The sequence below is a fragment of the Gymnogyps californianus genome, chromosome 7, assembly GCF_018139145.2.
Source record: "Gymnogyps californianus isolate 813 chromosome 7, ASM1813914v2, whole genome shotgun sequence".
Taxonomy (NCBI): domain Eukaryota; kingdom Metazoa; phylum Chordata; class Aves; order Accipitriformes; family Cathartidae; genus Gymnogyps; species Gymnogyps californianus.
Genome location: NC_059477.1, coordinates 25,092,685 through 25,112,764, shown reverse-complemented (window position 1 = coordinate 25,112,764; position 20,080 = coordinate 25,092,685). Strand labels below are relative to the sequence as shown.

Sequence of the window (20,080 nt, the reverse complement as noted above, 5' to 3'; positions counted from 1 at the left end):
TAACACTATGCTGGTGGATGTTCCACACATTGCATCTTGCTGAAAGCTCCATATGGTTGTGAAGCATCCTTGGAAAATCTAATGGTAGGCTATGTCTCTGGCTAGAAGGAGGCTCTGCAGAATTTAAAAGGTCATTCAAGAGGAAAATTCTTTAAAACAAACAAAAAAATATCCTCAAACCTTTATTGCTGAGCATAGAAACCCTGGAGAGTCTCTGTTGTTACACAGGAATGTAGCTGAGATACAGTGCTGTGAAGTTTCAGGTCTGTATTCTTTACTCTGTTTTGTCATACAGAGTTTGGAGAACTGGTCATGTGCTCTAGATACAAAAGTGAAAAACAGGGCTTTGAAAAGTAGATGCAGCTTCAACTGGTGGGAGCATGTAGGATCATCTTCTCACAGGATTAAGGAAATAGACTCTGTTTTGAAAATGAGATGTTTGAAATGCTCCTGTTTGCCATTTACTCTCGGACTTGAACCATGTTGCTTTTGTTTTCACGCTTATCTTTGCAATCAAGAGTGTTATCACTGACATTGCAGAGGCTTGAGCTTTTAAAAGATATGTTGAAAAACTTGGGAAGAAACTGAAGTGGAATCCCATAATGATAGGTGCTGATGGAGACAGTCTTTCTTACTACTATTCAGATCTGTTCAGGTCTTGAAAAAATGGTCAAAATACAGCAATCTGGCAGTAATTTTACTGCATTTAAACTCCTGCAGCTGCTACTGCAAGTGGGTCTGTATTAAAGGAATGACAACTGGAGGGGGGAGTATCAAGGCAAGAAAACACCTCTTCACTCTTTCCAAATCTGAATGCATCTTCCCTTTTTATGTGTGGCAGAGGTGCTACAGTAAAGAGGAAGTTGTAAAAAAAGAAAACTCAAGGTAAACCACTTTCTTCTCAGTTCGTCAGGAAATAAAAATTGTTGGTCACCATGCTGGCACTAACTCCATGGCTTGTGTGACTTAATGAGCCTAGCAGAGCATCTAGGCAAGCAAGAGGATTAGGGGTATGATCTTCTTTTTCCTGGCATTTTCTCTCCTCAAGTGGATAATCTTAAATACTGACATCATCCTCAGAAGTTAATATATTTTAATATTTAATATGGAAAATACTGTAATTCCAGGAGTGACACCATACAAGTGGAGTTCCACTGATCTGTAAGCAAGGTGATGACCACAACCCTAAATTTGCCTGCTCTAGAAGAGTCCTTTTTTTCAGCTCTTCCTTTTGATTTCTGTCTTAGAGCAACTCAAAGAAGGTAATATTTGTTTTTGCATCTGCTACAATTTGTCTTTTGGTCAGCAGAATTAAAAAGGAGGGGGAGAGGATCATTTTGATTGTGCTTTAGCACAGATGCCCTAAGTTATATATTTATGTGTTTTGCTCTGAAGATCCCCTGTCATGTTACAGAAACTACTGGCCTGTTTTGGAAACTGTGCCATGCAAATTCACGTACTAAGGTTATCTAAAGGGAAGATAGTCTTATCCTCAGGGCAGAGCCAGTTCCTCAAAAGGCGGCAGAGCTGAGCAGGAAAATGAATATTTTTCTTGGAGCTGGAGCTTTCTTTTCTTTTTCTCATGTGTTGCAAATTCTTGGCTCCTTCTGAGAAAATTCTACTGAAGGCTTTCTCTTGAACGTGTGTTACCTTCTCTTTTGCCTTTCTGTCACTCGTCTTGCTGCTGTGGCTCTCTAATTGTACAGAGTCTAGAGTAATAGAAAAACTGTGTTTGTCTAGACTGGGAATGCAGAGATAACTGACCTGGTGGTGTTTGAGTTAACCCTGGAGATAAAAGTTCCCTTCAGCGTCAGGTGAAGCACCCCAAAGACAGGTTTTGTTAGTTTAGGCACACCACCAGGCACAACACCAGTGTTGTTCGGTCAACACTGTGGTTAATACTGCACAGAACGTAATTGCTGGAGAGGGTCAAAGGCAACATCGAAAACCTCTGCATCACTCTTCATTGCGAGATGCGGATACATCTCTCATGTTTGCATCTGTTGGCAGCTGCATTTATCTGTGGGCCGAGTCTTGTCTTTTTGTGTGTGTGTTGTCATAGAGATGTAGATTTGTTGGTAGCCTCTTCACAGTAAGTGAAACATGCAGATAATTTGTTGTTCAGCTCTTAAAGCAGCTATGTGTATGATACATTGGCTTGTTATGTGGATATTGAGAACTTCAGAAAAACTGTTGTGTTTTTTAAATGTATATACAGTGCATGGTTGACTGTTAGCAATTAAACTCTGCTTTTAACCAGCTTAATTATTTAATGCCTTTTATTATCTCTCTTCTTTTCTCTTGCTCTTGGCAATTATCAAAGACCTGACAAATTATGTCTCTACTGATGATGCACCTGCTTTTTATTTTTTCTGCTCTGCTTGCTTTTCCACTGAGTTTACTGGTAGATATGAATCTGACTCCAGCACAGAATCATGAGCTGTCTGAATTTTCAGTACAAGGAGTTTTTGACTCAGCTTATTATATCACTATTTTTGTGCATTACAGTTTCTTCCAATGGATATACAAGGACAGTGTGTACTTAAATGCTGTTTTATTTGCTTTGAGACAGAATTTCTTTTTTTGCTTTCTTTTTCTTTTAAGCGTTACTACTGTTGCTAGCAGGATTTCCCAAAATAATAATTAAAAAAAATCCACAAAATTCTCAACAACTCTTTCCCATTAGAAATACATAATGCACACATTTACCAAGAGTTCTGAATATGAATATGTAAGAATGTTCTCTGGCAGTGGACTGCAAAAATGGTGGTAATTTCTTAGCAGGGGGATCAGTTTCACTCACCTCCATGTAATGATTCTCTTGCAGGAACATGTACATCTGGCAGTAGAATGAGATCCTATTAAGTATTTGCAAGTAATGCAGCAAATTTTCCTGTATTGTCTTACCTGAAATTTCTTTATATTGTACTGAAAGTATTGTAATTATAGTTATAAGAAATAAAGAGCTAGACTGTGATCTCCTTTGGTAAGTATAAAGGGAATAAAAAAATTGTTTCCTCACAGCATGCCAGTCTTTTGTAGCAAATAGCGTAGGAGTTATTTGGAAAAAACCCCCCACCTTTATACACATCATAATCCTGGGTTTAAATGCATTATATACAGGATTGCTTAGGGACTGACTTCAAAGTTACATAGGTGACCTTAATTTGGGAACTGCATATCTTTTGAGGGATTGACTTTTTTACGTTAATAGCATCCTTTTTGATTTTTTTTTTCCCTAAGAGTGAAACACTTCTAGATAAAGCTTACCATTTAATTCTGTTGTGTTAAAGGAACTGATACCTTTCATTTGTAATCCTGTAGGGTACTAATTCTTATTATTGCAATTTAAAAAATAAAATATTTCCTCTTTCCCCTCTTTTATTATGTTTACGTGTATATTTTCAGATATGATTCTGGACCAGCAGGTGGGTTCTGGGCAGCTCAGTGAGGATGTTCGTCACAGAGTGCATGAGGCATTACTGAAACAGCATCACCATCAGAACCAAAAGAAGCTGAGCAACAGGATCCCAATTGTGAGATCCTTTGCTGATATTGGAAAGAAGCAGTCTGAGCCCCATTCCATGGATAAAAATGGTAATGCATTCCTTTATTTTGCATTGTGAGCTTTCAGTAACATCTGCCTGTTCAGTATTGCATGTGCTTTGTATCCACAGCTTGAACTCAGCGTGATTCTGCTCTGAAAAGCTACTGTGTAAAAGTGGTACCTTTTACATGAGAGTGGTTTGTCTTAGGCGTTCAGTAACACACCTGTTTAAATTTGAAATTCAGGTATCCTGCACAATTCAGGGCTGTGCAGAGATATTCAAGGGAACTAGCTCAGGTGTTGGAAGCAGGCTAGCTGTGTTAGTGTGCCATTCTGTCCTGGGTAATTGGCATGGCACATTCTTCCCGGTGAAGCACAGCTCAAGTACACCTGTGGTGCTTCAGGCACTCTGTGTGATCCTTCAGACTGAGCTTGAGCATCTTTGCAAAGTGTTGCTCTGAACTGTGGACATGCTCCATTAGTGCCAGAAATGTGATATGACTATTTTTGACTTCTGTTGACTATCCAGGGCCTATTTAGTTAAAACGTAATGGATTGGTGGAAGAGTTTCCACGTCTGTGACAGTGTATGCATTAGCTAGTGTTCAACTGGTGCTTCAGATTTCGTAGTTGAGTTTGAGGGGTTGGAAAATGAGAAAAACATTTTCAAGATGACACTGTTGGAGAGATGCCACAAGAACTGTACCTTGTTCTTTCAGAAGATCACTTTTTGGAAAATCATGTTCATGAAAATGAGCGAGCATGTGTGCAGAGTGGTTCTACAGTGAAATATTGGTGTAACTTTTTTCTTTCTTCCTTTTACAGAAGCCTTTATAAGCTGTACTGTTGTTATAGGTCAATCATAATGAAAGATCATTTCTTATTGCCCCTTCTTATTTACATAAACAGAGACCTGTGTTATGAAATTTGCAGCCAGATTTTGCAAATATTTACAATTAATTCACTAGAATTATACATTGCAGAATTACTGAGCCTCTGTATCCAGTTATCGTCATGATACCCACCACATTTTTGTCTGAACACCGTTGGACTATAGTGACTCTTACTCCAGAAATCACCTTAGCTGTAGTGAAATCTCAGTCCCTTCTGCTGTCTCTCTGGTTCAGGGCCCTACTGAGCTCTCCTGGGAGGCTCCCTGGGAAGTGGGAAGTGAGGAAACAGCTGTAGCACAGAGAAGGTGCAGGGTGCAAGAGGCAGCTGTGTGCTGAGGCATAGGGCAGAAGGGGAAAGAGTAGTGGTGCAGCTGATCTGGAAAGATGGGGCTGTTGGTATAAAGATTAACTTTGGTTTCAAGGAAGGACTTTTTGTTTCAATCATTGCCATATAAAGTTTTAATAGGTACTTCTAAATCTAGCCACTTCCCTGGAGAAGACTCTCAGACCTAAAAGGCAACATATAATTTCATCTGAAGAGGATACTAAATAGAACCATAGTAATTATGCCAAAATACCGTTTTAAGAGTAAGGAAAAAATAATATTTATTAAGATGTGTGTGATTATGCATATGGATGCACAAGAGTAGAAGTAAGTAGGATGATTGTCCATCCTTTTTAAGGTAACTTTCCTGTTGATCTGTGTAACTCTTGCTGACGACTTTAAACAAATATTCAGGAGACACTTAAGAAAGTTAATGCTATAATGTTCCTATTCCTTGATTTCCACAGGACGCAAGATGACAGCTTGCATTCCATAAGCTTTTTGCACTAGTTCTTATGTAACAAATAAGCAGTAGGTCCCCTTAAAAAGACCCCTCAGGACAAGCTGTGACATAAGCTCAATTTCAGTAACATTCTGTGTCTGTTAGTGGAACTAATGCAGTAATTCACTCCAGAAACATCTCACTTTTGCCTAAGTTTCTTCTGGGAACCTTCATATCTCTGTCTAATTCCCCCCCAAAATAGATTCTGATCAGGACAGCATCTAGGTCCATGTTAAACACACTGATTTTATATACTCAGTGGTTAAGTGATTCTGTAAGTATGGAGACACATTCTTACAGGTTTTCATTTGTCTGTGCTTATTTTGCAAGATGAAAAACTACTGAATTCCAGTTCACGTGCTTATGTAGAGAACCCTCAGTGTTCTAAGCCCTAGTTATAAAAATCACTTAGTCACTTTCACTGTGTTAATTTAAATTAAGTTAAATGCACCATAAAGAATACAAATCTAAGTAATTTTAGGAACATTTATACAAAGGTAAATCAGCTTTTTATCTAAATTACAGTGAAGAGTTCCAAACCCAGTCTTCTTGGACACAGATGTCTTTTAATCAGTTTGAAGCATTGCTCTTCTACTTGCATCCTTTAAGTGCTAATGCACATTTGGCAGTCTCCTGCATTGACCTCTTCAAAATAGATGATGGGCCTGTGATAAAGCAGAGAGGGATTGGTTTATTTTAAGTTTCTCTTACCATCCATTATCCTGTTACATTAAAAGGTCTGGATCTTATTTTATTGCCTGAATTGTACTAAAATTAGTATTAACTTTAGAAGAGGAAAATTCAGTGTAAGTTTTTGGTTTTAAAAGGAATCACAATTTTTTCCCTTTTCAAGACAACAGCAAATAAGCAGCTCATGGGCTTGAGTGGCAACTATTGCCCCAGTACTCCAGGATTAAAGGAGTGGGGAAAGCGATGATTCCGGAGAGCTGCCTAATTTCAGGCACACTGACTGCTACCTTTTCTGGCATACTCTTAGTTATTTCTTTACCCTGGGTAACTTGCCATAGTATGTGGTGTGTAAATTATTTCTGATAATTTTCTTCTGCCGTTGCCTCATGACCCAGATGCTAGAGTTCAGCTACAGTGTTACGTTCACTGCAGCTATGTATTTCTTTTTAGATTGCCATGGAGCATCTGTGCAAGCTTCTCATAATAATACAAAACCGAGTTGTTAAAATATAACTTTGGATCAGGTGAAAGCAAAAGAAAAATCAAATATGTGTAAAAGAAAGCAAAATTAAGGGATATAAACACCTTATATTATTGTCAAGAGTGTGCTGTGAGACACATGTTTGTTTCCTGAGGACAAACTGGTAAAATGCAATCAAGGCATCATTTTAGTCTGCTTATTCCCATTTGTGCACAAACATGGTGTAGAATGTGCGAATGTAAAATGTTCCATATATTGCCAACAGTAGCAGTATTGTTCTGTCTTTTTAATACAAAAATTGCATGAAAATAGTAAAATATTTTATTATTGCTTTTACTTTCTGGATGAGAAGCTTAATTCCTAGAAGACTGCAGGGAGAAAAACAGATCATCTCAGGTACTACTGATGAGCTTACAGCTCAGTTCACCCCATCAGAGATCAGAGTTTTCAGAAAGATCAAGTGCCAGGAGCTTTAGAAGGTCCACTTATTTGTCCCTGTGCAAATGAGGCAGAGGAACTTGGACACTTTTTCTGCACAAAAGGAAATTCTCAGTTTGGTTAAATTTGGGTTTGGTGTAGACAGTTTAACTGGTAACAATCCTTAGCAGTCTGTAGTTTGTCAAATAGGTGGTTCAGAGCCCTAAGTCCTTGCCATCTGGGTTACGTAGCACAGCTGAGAATGCAAAACCCCTTCTTTGTCCAAGTTCTTGACTGCTAGCTTATCAGTGTATCAGTATCCAGATACTCAGGAGCAAAGTCTGAAAATAAAGACATAAACTTACATTTAATATATGGCTGTGCTGCTGACAGACCACTGTGATATCTTTGCTGGAAGATAGTTGTACATATGTTCTCCTTCCATTTTTTCTTTGTTTAAGAGTCTGTCAGACCATCTAGTTAATTTGCTTTGTATTTAGTAGTATTATCTTTTGTTTACAATGGCTTTTCTTCACATCCTCTGCAGGGCTAAGATGTCACGGTGCTATGGATTTACCATGCATTTTTAATGCTGCCATGCTGTGTTTAACTTTCACTTTTCATTAAGCATCAAAACTGTGAGAATTAAAAGCCTGCTTTTGATGTTCCAATAAAAACCGACAGTCAAATTTGGCATTAGAGCAGGAAAAATGATTGTTTTTTTTTTAAAGTCTAATTTGACACCAAATACCCAAAATAGAGGGTGGCAAGTAATTTTAGCATAAATACTGTAAAAGGCAGGTAAAAATATGAATCTTTGTCATTAGTAAATCATCTTTAGAAGTTTGGTTTGTAAAGCAATTTAACTTATTTTTATTGAGATCAGTAAGTTTTTCACTCTGATACCTGAGAGCTGTGTCTGTAAATTCCTATGACATGGTCTAAAAAGCCAAAGGCAATTGCAAATATACACCACCTTTCTATTGTTAAAGGTGAAATTATCTAAAATAATTTCATAAGCCTCTCCCCTTTTATAAAGGGTTCTGCAATTTAGAATTTAAGCTTGTGTGGCACGGAAAAGTAGCTGATTTGACAAAAATGTAGTTAGAAAGAGAAGTTTTCATCCTGTAAACATTTTAGGTTTTTTGGCTGGCTATTTCACTTTTAGTCTAGACTTCAGAGTACATGTGTGTGTGTATATGTAATGAGATCTAACAGACCTTTACTGATTAAAGTCGAAGAGGAAGGAACTAGAGGAGAGGAGCATGGCAGGATAAGTGACTTGTAAATTGTATTTCCATGCACCTTGCTGAAGTGTTCTTTATCCATAATAAAATGATGTTGTGCCTGTTTTCTGTCCCATATGTATGCTATTTATAACCACTTCTTCTCCCTTGATGTCAGAGCAGACACATTGTTAGTGTAAAAATTGCATTACGCTACACATCATGTCTGATTTTGAGAAATTCTGGAATTCCAAGGAGAGGTTTTTCAATATGCCAAAGAGCTTGAAGAGAGCAATGGCATATTTAATTTGGGATCTTCAGAGTTAACAGCATGAGCTGCTGGAGCAGTTCATTTTGACATGTCCTTTTTCAAGCCTTTTTGCAGTTATTTCAGTTATCATGATGGGCTGGTTTGGACTTCTTCATTGTTTTATGGCAGTACGAGCACACGCAGAGGTGTTTAAGACCATGCTTGGGTGTCTAATTTAGGACAGTATGCTTTAGTATCGCAGTAAGTCTAAATTACCAGTTATGTGATGGTGTTTGTTACTTTCCTCAGTTTCCTAATCTCTCCTAAACATCAGTTCAAGCATTTATGCCATAAGTCAGAGCTAGCTTACAGCATGTGAAACTGTGACGTCAATACTACCACATGGAGAGAGACAGATGTTACTTGGAGCCATATGGAAAGGGTAGGGAGGCATTCCTAGGTATGTGACTGTGTTCCTTTGTTTTGGGAATAAGTCACAATGAATGCCCTGTATATACCCAAGTTTTCTGGCAGTATTGGATGTGGATCAGGTGGACTGCTCCAGCTTTCCTTGAAGAGAAGACAAACTCAAAGATAGTTAATTCTAGCTTAAATTACCTAATGCTCTATTTCTTGTTTTATATTCTTCTCAAATGTATATATTTCAATCAACTTGTATTATCCACAAGTTTTTATATTACTAAAATATAACTTGTATTTATTAACATTTTCATCTGATATTTATTCTTTCTCCACATTTCCTTGTACCCATGATAAAATGTGTAATCTATATGTATAAAACTGTATCATTCATCTTTGTATTTCTTTATTTTGCTCTGTCTTTGTTGTGTCTGTCTCTAACAGGCTCATCTCATCTCTGTATCTTCCTCATCTCCTATCCTTTGGGTTCTGTAAACTCCCTGAAGGTTCAGAGGTAGTATAAATACCTATTCTTGCTTGGGCTTCAGATCATTTCAAATGTACACCCATGTCTTCATCTCAGTTTCTTGACAGCATGCAACTTCTTGCTGTAGGGATTAAAAAATACCTCAGGCCTTTGTCAGCACCTGTGGCACACTTAAGGGACGCTTGTGTAGAATTATGGGTTTTTTTGGGGAAAAAAAAAGTGCCATTTCTTTATAAGTTCATTTTCTTACCTCAATTTGTAAAACTGCGAATCATAGCATTTTAGTTAAAACTGCATGACTTCATGTGAATTATGCTTGAGATTCAGGCCTAGCATTAGAAAAACAGGTAAAGTGACTTCTTCCTCATCCTCTTAAATTATGTATCATTAGCGAGCACAAAATCTGCTTGCAGTTACGCAGGTACAATGGGAGTGACATGGTTCTCCACCGATTTAAAATGTTATGCATCAAGAGGCCTAAAGGTATATATACAATTCAGCTTGCAAAGATGGTATCACTGCTCTGTTATATTAGAATTTTACCATATACTTAGGAAGACTGCTGTTTTTCAATCCTTGATTTTTGGTCTGGACAGTGTGTCCATTTAGATTTGGAAAATTGGTGACTAGTTGCAGTGAAAAGCCTGAAGATTGTTACAGCTGGCTTGCAAGTCAGATTTTTTTTTTTCTGCATGAGAAGAAATCTATATGGTCTAGAAAAGTAAGCAACTTCTTTTCTGATTCAGTTTCCTTTGATGTGTCAGTTGCATCCAGTTTGTTTCCATTAACTGTGATTTGTATCTGAATATGTTGTTCTTGGTTTTTGTCATTGGCATTCTAGAGACCTCTTGGATTTTGATTAATAAATACAATACACATAGTTAAATGAATTGAGCTTTAAATTTTAGGGAGGAAGAGTATGTTGCATGTGACACTAATTTACTGGAATTAATTTTTTTTTTTAATTTGGCAGGACTAATAGTCTCAAAATGCTGAGCTCTATCTGCAGATGCAAACTTCTATTAGTGTAACAAATATGGACCTTATTTTGATGGATTTTGATTTTTTTTAAGTGGCTTGGCTTTGCATGACATAATATTTTTGGTGTGCATTCTTGCTCTATTCAAAGTTCTGGCAATTTCACATTATGTGAAAAAATCACTCATTTTTTATGTACACCAATTTAAAATATAATTTTAAAAACTGTGCTGATATTGGCCTTTTAATACATAGATAAGCCTTAACACCCATTTTAGTGTGGTTTTATCTGTTAGGTATTATATTTCTTTGTATGTAGGCTGGATATTTCAATGATACCACATTGTGCATTTGTTTGACTGATACTTTAAAAAATCTGAATGACTCTCTGGTGAATTCTCAAAGAATGCAGCTCTTCAGATGCTTTATGTAGATGGACTGCAGGATAAATCAAGGCTTTTAAACTTTAGATTTATAAGGACTCAAAGTACTACATTGCCCTCTTAAAAAATAAAATACTGTATTTACCCCATACAGTGTGTAAATAAACATTTTGCTTGAGAGCGCTGAAATGGAACTGGGAAGGACAGGGCATGGAAGAGCAGAATAAATGGCAAGGCTGTTGCTGCTCTTACTGCCTCTTACAGGGAGTTGATGGTTTATGCCTTCACCATTCTTACCAGCCTAAACCCCATATTGCCAACTCAAAGAAGTAATAAACCATCACAAGTGTTTTTCTCAGAGCAGATGTTTAAAGCCTGGCTAGGATTTGGTGTTAGTTTAGGTTTTGTTTTGTTCTTTTTTTTTTTACTTTTGCACATAGTACTTTGAAGGCTCCCATATTATAAAGATAAAATTTGGAGAAAACTTGGATTTAGTGTAACTGTATTCCAGAGACAGTTTGATGCAGTGGTGACTGTTGATGTTTTGGTGGCAATCAGAGAGGAAATGCTTGTTTGGTTTGGTTTGGTTTGATTTGGTGTGTGTTTGTTTGTTTGTGTCTAGGTATGATGTGACAGCTCCCCTCTTCATTCACATAGCTCTTTAATTGATTGTTGCTTCATGGGACCATGGTGGTGCCAATAACTGTATCCTTCATTCAGAGAAAACAATCAGTTGCTGAAATTAAAAGTGGCTTGAGGATAAAGCAAACATATAGTTGCCAACATGCTTTAGCAAACTGAATATTTTTAATGATGTTGGAAAACCAGTGTAGCATGGTGATGCCAGTGTTCACTAGGTTGCCATCAGTATGCTTTTGGTCCTACCCCATTGGGAATTACTCATGTGCTTAACAGTATTCACCCCAAAGACATCTCCTTTAAGTCAACATGAAATTATACACAAAATTAAATTAATTCATGAATTTTTGTGGCTTCATAGCTCAGAAGTAGAGGAAGCTACCAAATATAAAAATAACCATGTAGCATTGCAGTCCTGCTCTTAGGGAGAGGGCTGCCATAGCACTGCATCTGCCTACTATCTAGTGCAAAATATACAGGCATTTAACAAACTAAATGTGTATAGGAGCAAAAATCTCTCCAAAAACCAGTACTTTTTGTCTTTCTTTTCTGTTGAAGGGCCACACAGAGACCAAATTCCAGATTCGCATTTTACTGACTGTATTGTTGCATAAGAAACACACATTCCTGCAGTGTGGTTAAGATGCTTTTTAAAAAACTTTCCCCATGACTGTCATGTGAAAAGTGAAATTACCTGTCTTCTCTACTTTGTATCTTTGTTATTCAGTACAGTAAAAAAACCCAAACTTCTTGTTCCAAGATCCAGAAAGCTGTCTTAAGTTGCAGAGCTATTTAAACATCTCTTACTGCCTCAAGGTAAAACTTGTGTTCTTTCAGATTACTCCAGCATATGGGTATATCAAAGTTTGAGGTCTTCTGTTGGCACAGAAAAAGAACATATGCTATTCTTATAAACTTCACATACTTACTGGTTGTGGCTTTTATTTCCTACTATGTATATTTTTACATATTTTTCTCCTAAAAGAAAAGTGGACACAAAGTTTAAAAGTTAGCCTTTGGACTGTTATGCTAATTGCTTAGAGGCTTTTGACACCTCCAATTATGATGTTAAAACTTAAGTATTTATGACAGGTGGTCCATGCTCTGACTCTTTTGTTGGTCAATATTTTTATCTCACTGGCAGTTATTGCTGCTCTCATTTTCTTGAATTTTTGGGTCCAGAAAAAAGTATAAATGTAAATCCCTAATTAGTAACAGAAAGATAATGAACTACTACTTCTGTTGCTTTCCTGTAACATCTTTATAACATAATATGTGTATTAGTACGAGTAATTATTACAAGTATTTCCCTTTATATAGATCCTAGAATATAGAGGAGTGTCTAAAAGGAAGAAATTAAGAGTTAAGAAGGTCTAGTATTACTAGATTTAAAGTTTTCTGGGAGTGAGGGCAGAAATTTTCCCTGAGCATTTGATGGCTTCTCTGTTAGAATTAGTGGAAGGTTTTTTTGTTACGTTATTAAAATCTCCAAAATAGTACAGAAATCAAATTTATGTATTATTTTTAATAGTTATAATACTACAGGATGATTCCTGTAAAAATAATTCTAATACTGCTAAATAAACAATACAGAAAAAAATTACATGTGAAGTAGTGTATGGGGATACATACTGTAAAGGTGATGGTGTAACAATGATGGAACTCAGTGTTTTTCCTTTAAGTTCTAATTAAAACAGACAAATTGAATGACTGTTTATAAGCATCTTGCATATTTAATAATTTCTGGCTTCCAATTTGCAAAAGTTGTCTCTTGTGACATTTAAGAATTAATAGTCTGTTTTAATGTGAATTCCTTTATGTTAAATTAATATGTTGCTTTCTGAAATCAATCCTTTACTCTTGTCATATGTCAGTTCTAATCCTGACTTATTTTTATCTACTCGGTTAGATTAACATGCTTGTCATGTCTGGTTTTTTGCCATTGTCTGTTATTTCAGTGTAGTGCTGAACAAAAGCCCTAAGTTTTATTCTTGTTTTGATCTGTCCTTGTCCTGAATCAGAGAGAAAATGGAAATGATACATTTAATAATAAGATTTCTAGCAATACATTTAAAAACATTCTGTTCCTGTACTTCCTAATCAAAGTGAAATCTCTCTGGCTATGCTACTAGGATGCAGCACAAGAGTCTAAAAACTGTTTTGTGTCATGGGAGATTTGCCTAGTGGAAAATGAGATGTTGATTTTCATGAAAACCAACCTTTTCCTTGAGTAAGTGTTTCAACTGGGAATTCATGACCAGACTTAGACAGGGATACTGTAGTGCTCAGCTGTGACAGAAGCTGGATACTTCAGTATTTTGGCAATGGTTGAGATACTCTTGCAAGTCTCCTGTCCTGTTCAAACTGGATCCTGCGAAGTGCTCTGTTTCCTGGCTGTGGCTGAGGACGTGCTTGGACTGCAAGCGTGTTAACAGCGGTGTGAGGAGGCACACCATGGCTTTTTGAATTGCCCAGACAATGTGCCTAGCTTAGGACTTTCTGACTGTCTTCATCTTCAAGTATCGTGAACATATGGTCTTTGTTACTGTGCGAGTTTAGGTTGATTTTCACCAGAACCAATGTTTTCACATCATCATTTCTCAGTCATATGAGAGACTTTATTTGCTATGGAAACAAATATATGCTGGGCACGAGATGCTGACTCTGGGCCAGTTGGACTCTGTAGTTATTCCTGGGTGTGCGTTAGGGCAGTAAGAGATAGTTGGCTCACATATTTGGTACTTTTTCCTGTACTTTGTTGTGGTGTTCAGAGCTGTGCGCAGCTCCTGTCATGCCAGGGAGGGAGGAAGAATGAAGGCAAGCAGGGAACGGCCCATTACCCTGTGGGGTTTGTGTGCTGCCCTACTGCCAGCCCCACACCCTCAGTGTGTGCGTGGTGGCCTCTGGCTGTGCACAGGGGCAATGTTAGCATTAAGTAAAAATATGCTTTACGTGACATATACTTGTTACTTAATCCTGTTTTTCTTTTTGAGCTTTCGTTGGCAAAATTTTGTTGGTCACAAGGCTTACTGTTTTCTTACACGAGACTGAGGTGTGTTTAAACACTTCTTCTCATCTTGAGATATTTTTAAAACTTCTATAAAATACTTTATTAAATCCTCACTGGAATTTTTTGAAAATGTGTTTGCTGAAACATTTGTTTTACACCTGTCAATAATCACATTGTTCAATACTGAGTTTTTAAATCATCTTAATTTCCAGTACGTCTGTTTTTATAGCAGCCCGCTTTTATGCTGGGTTTTTGTAGTCATTGTTATGATCAGGACATTCTTATACACGAGTAAATTTATGAAAATTAGTAATCCTGTTTTATTCAGTGAGGAGTATTCTTGTAGACAGATATGGCCCCAAATTGGCAGCTCCTCAAATTACAAAAATTACATGAATGCAGGATGTCCCTCAAATATAATATCTTAAAAATCATAAGCTTTAATTGGCTTAGAAAGTTTGTCTTCCAATTTTCAAGAGTATCTTTTACATTTTCTAAATTACATTCTCCCATTCCTAGCTGCCAGTGATAAATGTTCTCTTTTGAGAATGCGTTATTCTAAATAGGTCTTTTATTAAAATGCCATGTTTAGATGCTTCATATACTTATGATATAAAATGTATGTAGTTCTTTAACAACTATTTCATTAGATTTTGCTTTATTTATAGACGTATTTGTTAGTATTCTGTAATAACGGTACTTTTTTTAGCAGGTCAGATTGTTTCCCCACAGTCTGCTCCAGCCTGTATTGAAAACAAAAATGACGTGAGCAGAGAGAACAGCACTGTTGACTTTAGCAAGGTAAGTGGTCGCTGCCGGCGAAGAGAGCTTCCTGACTACCAAATAGATCTTTTAAATTAAATGAATCCATGTGAATCAGGAAAAGCTGTGAAGTGCACATTTTACTTCAGCATTAAACTTTCGTGTGCACTGTAACATAGTTTGTATCTAACAAAAAAGAATTTTTCATTTTCTTGATAAATTACTGGTAACAGGAAATCACAGTTTAGGAACACAGATAAATTTATTGCATGACGATATCATAGGTGTATATTTGTAGGGGGAATTTTTAGAAATTAACAGAAAATTATCTAAGTAGGAAAGTAATTCGGAATTCTTATAATTCAGATTTACCTCTCAGATTTTTACTTTTTGTAGAAGTAATGCATGAATGCAAACTACGCTTTTTATAACCTGAACTCGTGGATTCCAGATGTCTCAAACAGAATGTGTTTCTGTAAACCTATAACTTAATTCTTCTGGCAAGCCAAGATATTTCAGTACACTTCACAAAAGATGTTAAGTGTTCGGTAGTGGAGATTGCAATGACAGTTCAATGTTAGGTAGCAAAGAAAAGCAAACAGCTTCTCAGCTTTAATGTAAAGGAGAATCCTAATTTGTTTAAGAAGTCTGTATGTACCTAAAACAAACTGTCACATTAGATACAGATGACAGACCTGACAGGGATAGATGACTTCAGCTGACACATTAATACAACAAAGGTTGAGTAAGTGAAGAAAGGTGATTTAAACCAAAATTCTGAAGAACAGCACTTTGAGTCTGTTGAATCTTAATGTTAGTGCAACTGAGCTAAAAGTAGAGTTATGTGATTGCTCCATCTGGTGCCGGACTTATTTCCTAGCAGCAGTAGCTATTTGCACCATTTGAATTCTTGACTGAACATGCCAGACTAGGAACGGTATATGGCTGAAATAAAGATGGGAAACAGATCTTTTTTTCAAAGACAGTGAGAAGAAAGGAGGCTGGCTGGGGATGTATTATGGACCACATTTCTACAGAGGTAGCAAGGAGATCTATAAACAGTGACAAGTTGTTAAAAATTTAATGCTAATACTTTAAAAATATTTAAAACTAAGATTATAATGCTTTAAAAAGTCAAGTATGATTTTGGTTTCCTGATATTTATATTAAAAGTGTTAATTAAAACTAATTGTTTTGGCAAGTGTTTTTATATCAAGATGTAAAATTTTGTAAAGGATATCAAATATAAATAAAGCTGTCTATTCAAAATTAAGCTGTGCAGAGGTGAAGATCGTAACAACCCAAAGGGAACGACATGACTTTCAGTAGTGCTTTTCTTGCATGTTTCCCCAATTGCTTTGAGTGTTGTAGGATCAAAATCCCAGTCTGTTATCTAGCTGCATGATATTTGTATTAAACAAGAACGGAGGCTGCATCATTTGATCCTTCACTCACTATTTTGGTAGTGCTGCAGCTTTGCTGATGAAAAGAGCTCTTCCTATTTAAACTGGCCTGAGAAGAGATCAACGTGTCATCTTTTGGCTAGCCTCAGCAGTGTTAGATACCAACAAGGATGTCAGAAATATGAAAGGAACAACTTTTGTTTGCAGGAGTGAAATAGCAGTAAAGGATTGTAATCTAAATACCTTTTTTGACTGCCTTTAAATAGATCCATTTATCCTTTTGAAGATGCATAAGTACAATTTCCCCTTGAAATGTGCTATTGCAATAACTCCCAACGGTTATAATTGGAATTATATGCACAGATTGAGAGGAAAGTAGAGCAGTACACTAATTTTCTCTTGAGTATTGTGATTTCTTGCTCTAATTTTGTTCCACATATTAATTTCATTTATCTTCTACAAAAAAGCACCTTTGACTACCTCACATATTCTCTCCTTGCTAATCTGTCTCCCTTGGGCTACTTCTAATATTCCAAATTTTGGAGTTGATTCAAAAAGCTGACTTAATCTGAATACAGCACTGAGACTGTGTTGATTGTATTGGTGTCTATTTATGAATAATGTGAGGCACGGCACTAAAAGCTGTCTTGGATGTTACTTCAGTAGCACAGAGAGGGAGACATAGTTTCTGATGTTTGTACTTGTAAATGTGTCACTCCTCTTCCTCTGGGGACACCACAAGGACTTTGTATTCCGGGGGTGATACGGAGATGATCTGTCACAGCACCACTTTATCCTGTGTCTGAGCCGGATGGAGATGGCAGTTTAACAACTGCATCTGGCTAGTCTCTGCTTCTTATGCAAGAGGCTGAAGGGAACCCTAGTTGTCCTGAAATACAAAATGCATAAAGAGACTGCACCCGCATCCCTTCTCATGGCAACGTTCCTATGCTCCACATGGAAACAGTATTTCTGAATCAAACCCTGGTCCCATATTGACAGAGTTTGGTCTTTCAAATACCATGTGAAATAATTGACTTGTTTTTGAATACTGGTTGGCCCTGCTTATAAATAAATTTGATTAATATGTGTCACGGCTTTCCTAAGAAGTGATGTTGGGTATCTTCCGTTTGTCTTCATGTCAGTTTTTGTTTGGTTCTGAGGGAGGCCCCCACCACTCTTTTCAGTCCTTGAGTTGCCCTGGAGGGGAATGGCCTCCACATTAGTTAGTTTTGTGTTTAATCGGAGCTTACTGGGACTGTGTAGTGCCAGATCATGAATGTGACTCAGGTTAGGGTGCAGATTAAGATGCACATGAGGTCTCTCCAGCTAAAAACCTCTTGGGATAAGAGATGTGTAATGGATAGGTTAGATGAAGCAGTCAAAGAATGTAGCTTCTGCCATTGCCCCAAATTCACTCCAGGGCCACCTCCGCTCTCATTACGTAGTGGAAGCAACACCCAGGGTTTGGGTGTATTTGCCCAGTTTGATGCTTCTCTGCCAGCTACTTTCCTTTTAACTGGGGCTCTGTTCACTACCTAAAAGATTTTGGAATCTCAAGCTGATAAATAGTACAGGAAAGATATCTGGAAATACTTGCTGGTAGACAGGAGACTGACTTGATCCTGTTATCTGTATGTTAGTGGGACCTTAAGGTGACAACGGTAGCGTGTTGTCCATGAGACATTAGTTATTAAATGTTAAATCCATTCACAAGGTAAAATTGGTACAGAATGCACATTGTGATGTGCCTGAAAGACTACTTTCTTTCTCTCAACTATAAATGACCCGTGACACCAAAATTAGGTGCAAAGTGAATCTGTTTGGGGTTTGTATTTAACCCTGAAAGAGTTATTTTGTGATTTGAGTGGGGAATAGAATTTGCCTCGCTGATACTTTACCTTGAAAAAGTACTTGGTCTCCAACCCTCCAGGTTGATTTGATGCGCTTGTTTAACTTTGTGAGATGTTTGGTCATCAGTCTAGATTAGCTTAGGGTAGCATTAGACATCTCTTTGTGATCTCAGCGAAATAAGATTTCATTACACAGGCAACTGTGTTATATCTGAATTCTGATTTAGTGCCAGAGCCATTTGCAAGAAAACAATTTTCTAAATATTACCAAAAACTATGCAAACTAGTACTGACAGATGGCTGTAAGATAGACATTAAAATGGTCCACTTTAACAGTTTATATTGGATTTGGTTGCTGTTGTTGTGTTTAGATTAATAAAAGGAAAGCAAATGACAAAATTCATGCATTTTGAAATGTAGACAATACTGGTGCATAGTGAAATCAAACATACATTATATACTCTTATTACTCCATGTCGATCTTTGTTACAGAGTGAACTCTAGACTGATACTGAGGAAATAAATACAAATGAACACATTCCTAGGCAAATAGAGCAATGTCATGATGAAGCTGTTTCTCTGTCTTTTCCTACCGTCCCCACAAAAGTCAACATCACTGCCTTAAAACTCCAGAGTTTTTATCCTGCTTTCTTCTTTCAGTTTACTCTTCAGACAATCACGGTCATAGGTTATTTTCTGTTATTTTCAGCAGAAGGGCAACTGTCTTCCATTAAATCCGAAAACAAAAACACATGTCACTTAGAGTAGTAGAAGGAAAATTATGTGTAGTGGAACCTGTTCTTCTCATTGAAATTGTAATACAGCAACTATGAATTCATGATTGCCAGAATTGTTAATTATGGAAAAATAAGGTGTCTTCATTTCTTCTACTGTTATGACTTATTGATTCTGTTATGAATTCTTGATGCTGTTATGATTACTGATAAAAAGTGTTACTAGGAAATTAATACTATATTCTTAACAAGATTTTGAATGTGATTTGTTGTCTTTATAAATTAATTCTGCAGTACTTTAACTATGTTTCCAAGAAAAATTAGTCAAATAATGAAAGACCAGTGGTTTGGTTTTGAGAAACATTTTTATTTAAAAAAAAAAAAAAAAATTGAGCGGACAAGAACAGTAGAAATGGTATAATTCAAATAACTAAGATTATAGTGCAGTGACCAGAAAGTCTCTGTCAACAAATCAGGGGGAAGAAATCCCTGTGAATAGCTTTTAGGTTGTAATTTAATATACTTTTCCCAGGTTGACCTACACTTCATGAAAAAGATACCACCTGGAGCTGAAGCATCAAACATCTTAGTTGGTGAACTAGAGTTCCTGGACCGTGCAGTTGTTGCTTTTGTTAGGTTATCTCCTGCAGTGCTGCTTACGGGACTAGCTGAAGTTCCGATTCCAACAAGGTACAGTTGGATTTATTTCTCTTCATGGTTTTTCTGAGTGCCTTGTGGAGACAGGGTGACGTGACCTTCAACTTTGTCATTTATTGAGTTATGAATTTGGTTCTTTCTTTAACAAAGACATCTCTTAGAGACATCTTTCCACTCATCCTTTAAACGATGTACGGGTATATTCAGAAACATGCTGTTTGTGTGTGCAGATAATCATTCTTCACAGAAATAGAAATGATAGCTTGTTAGGTTACAACACACAGTTTATCATATACAAACTGATAATACTGCAGATGAAATACTAAGGTAAAATATTCAGCTGCTTAGAATATTTCATTTGGAACTGAAACTGCTTGTGTGATACTGCATAATTATGTCCAGAAGAAAAAAATGAAGAAGGAAT

General features: G+C 36.8%; 1 protein-coding gene across 2 annotated transcripts in view; it reads left to right on the top strand.

Moving 5' to 3' along the window:
• SLC4A10 (solute carrier family 4 member 10) overlaps positions 1-20,080 on the top strand; it is an 87,302-nt gene that overhangs the window by 26,858 nt on the left and 40,364 nt on the right. Inside the window, exons 4-6 of one of the 2 annotated variants that reach the window (XM_050899605.1) lie at positions 3,409-3,597; positions 14,960-15,048; positions 19,532-19,689. In XM_050899605.1, the coding sequence (XP_050755562.1) occupies positions 3,409-3,597; positions 14,960-15,048; positions 19,532-19,689 (436 nt within the window). Of the gene's footprint in view, positions 1-3,408; positions 3,598-14,956; positions 15,049-19,531; positions 19,690-20,080 lie in introns of both variants that reach the window. The other variant, XM_050899604.1, reaches the window with a different exon arrangement.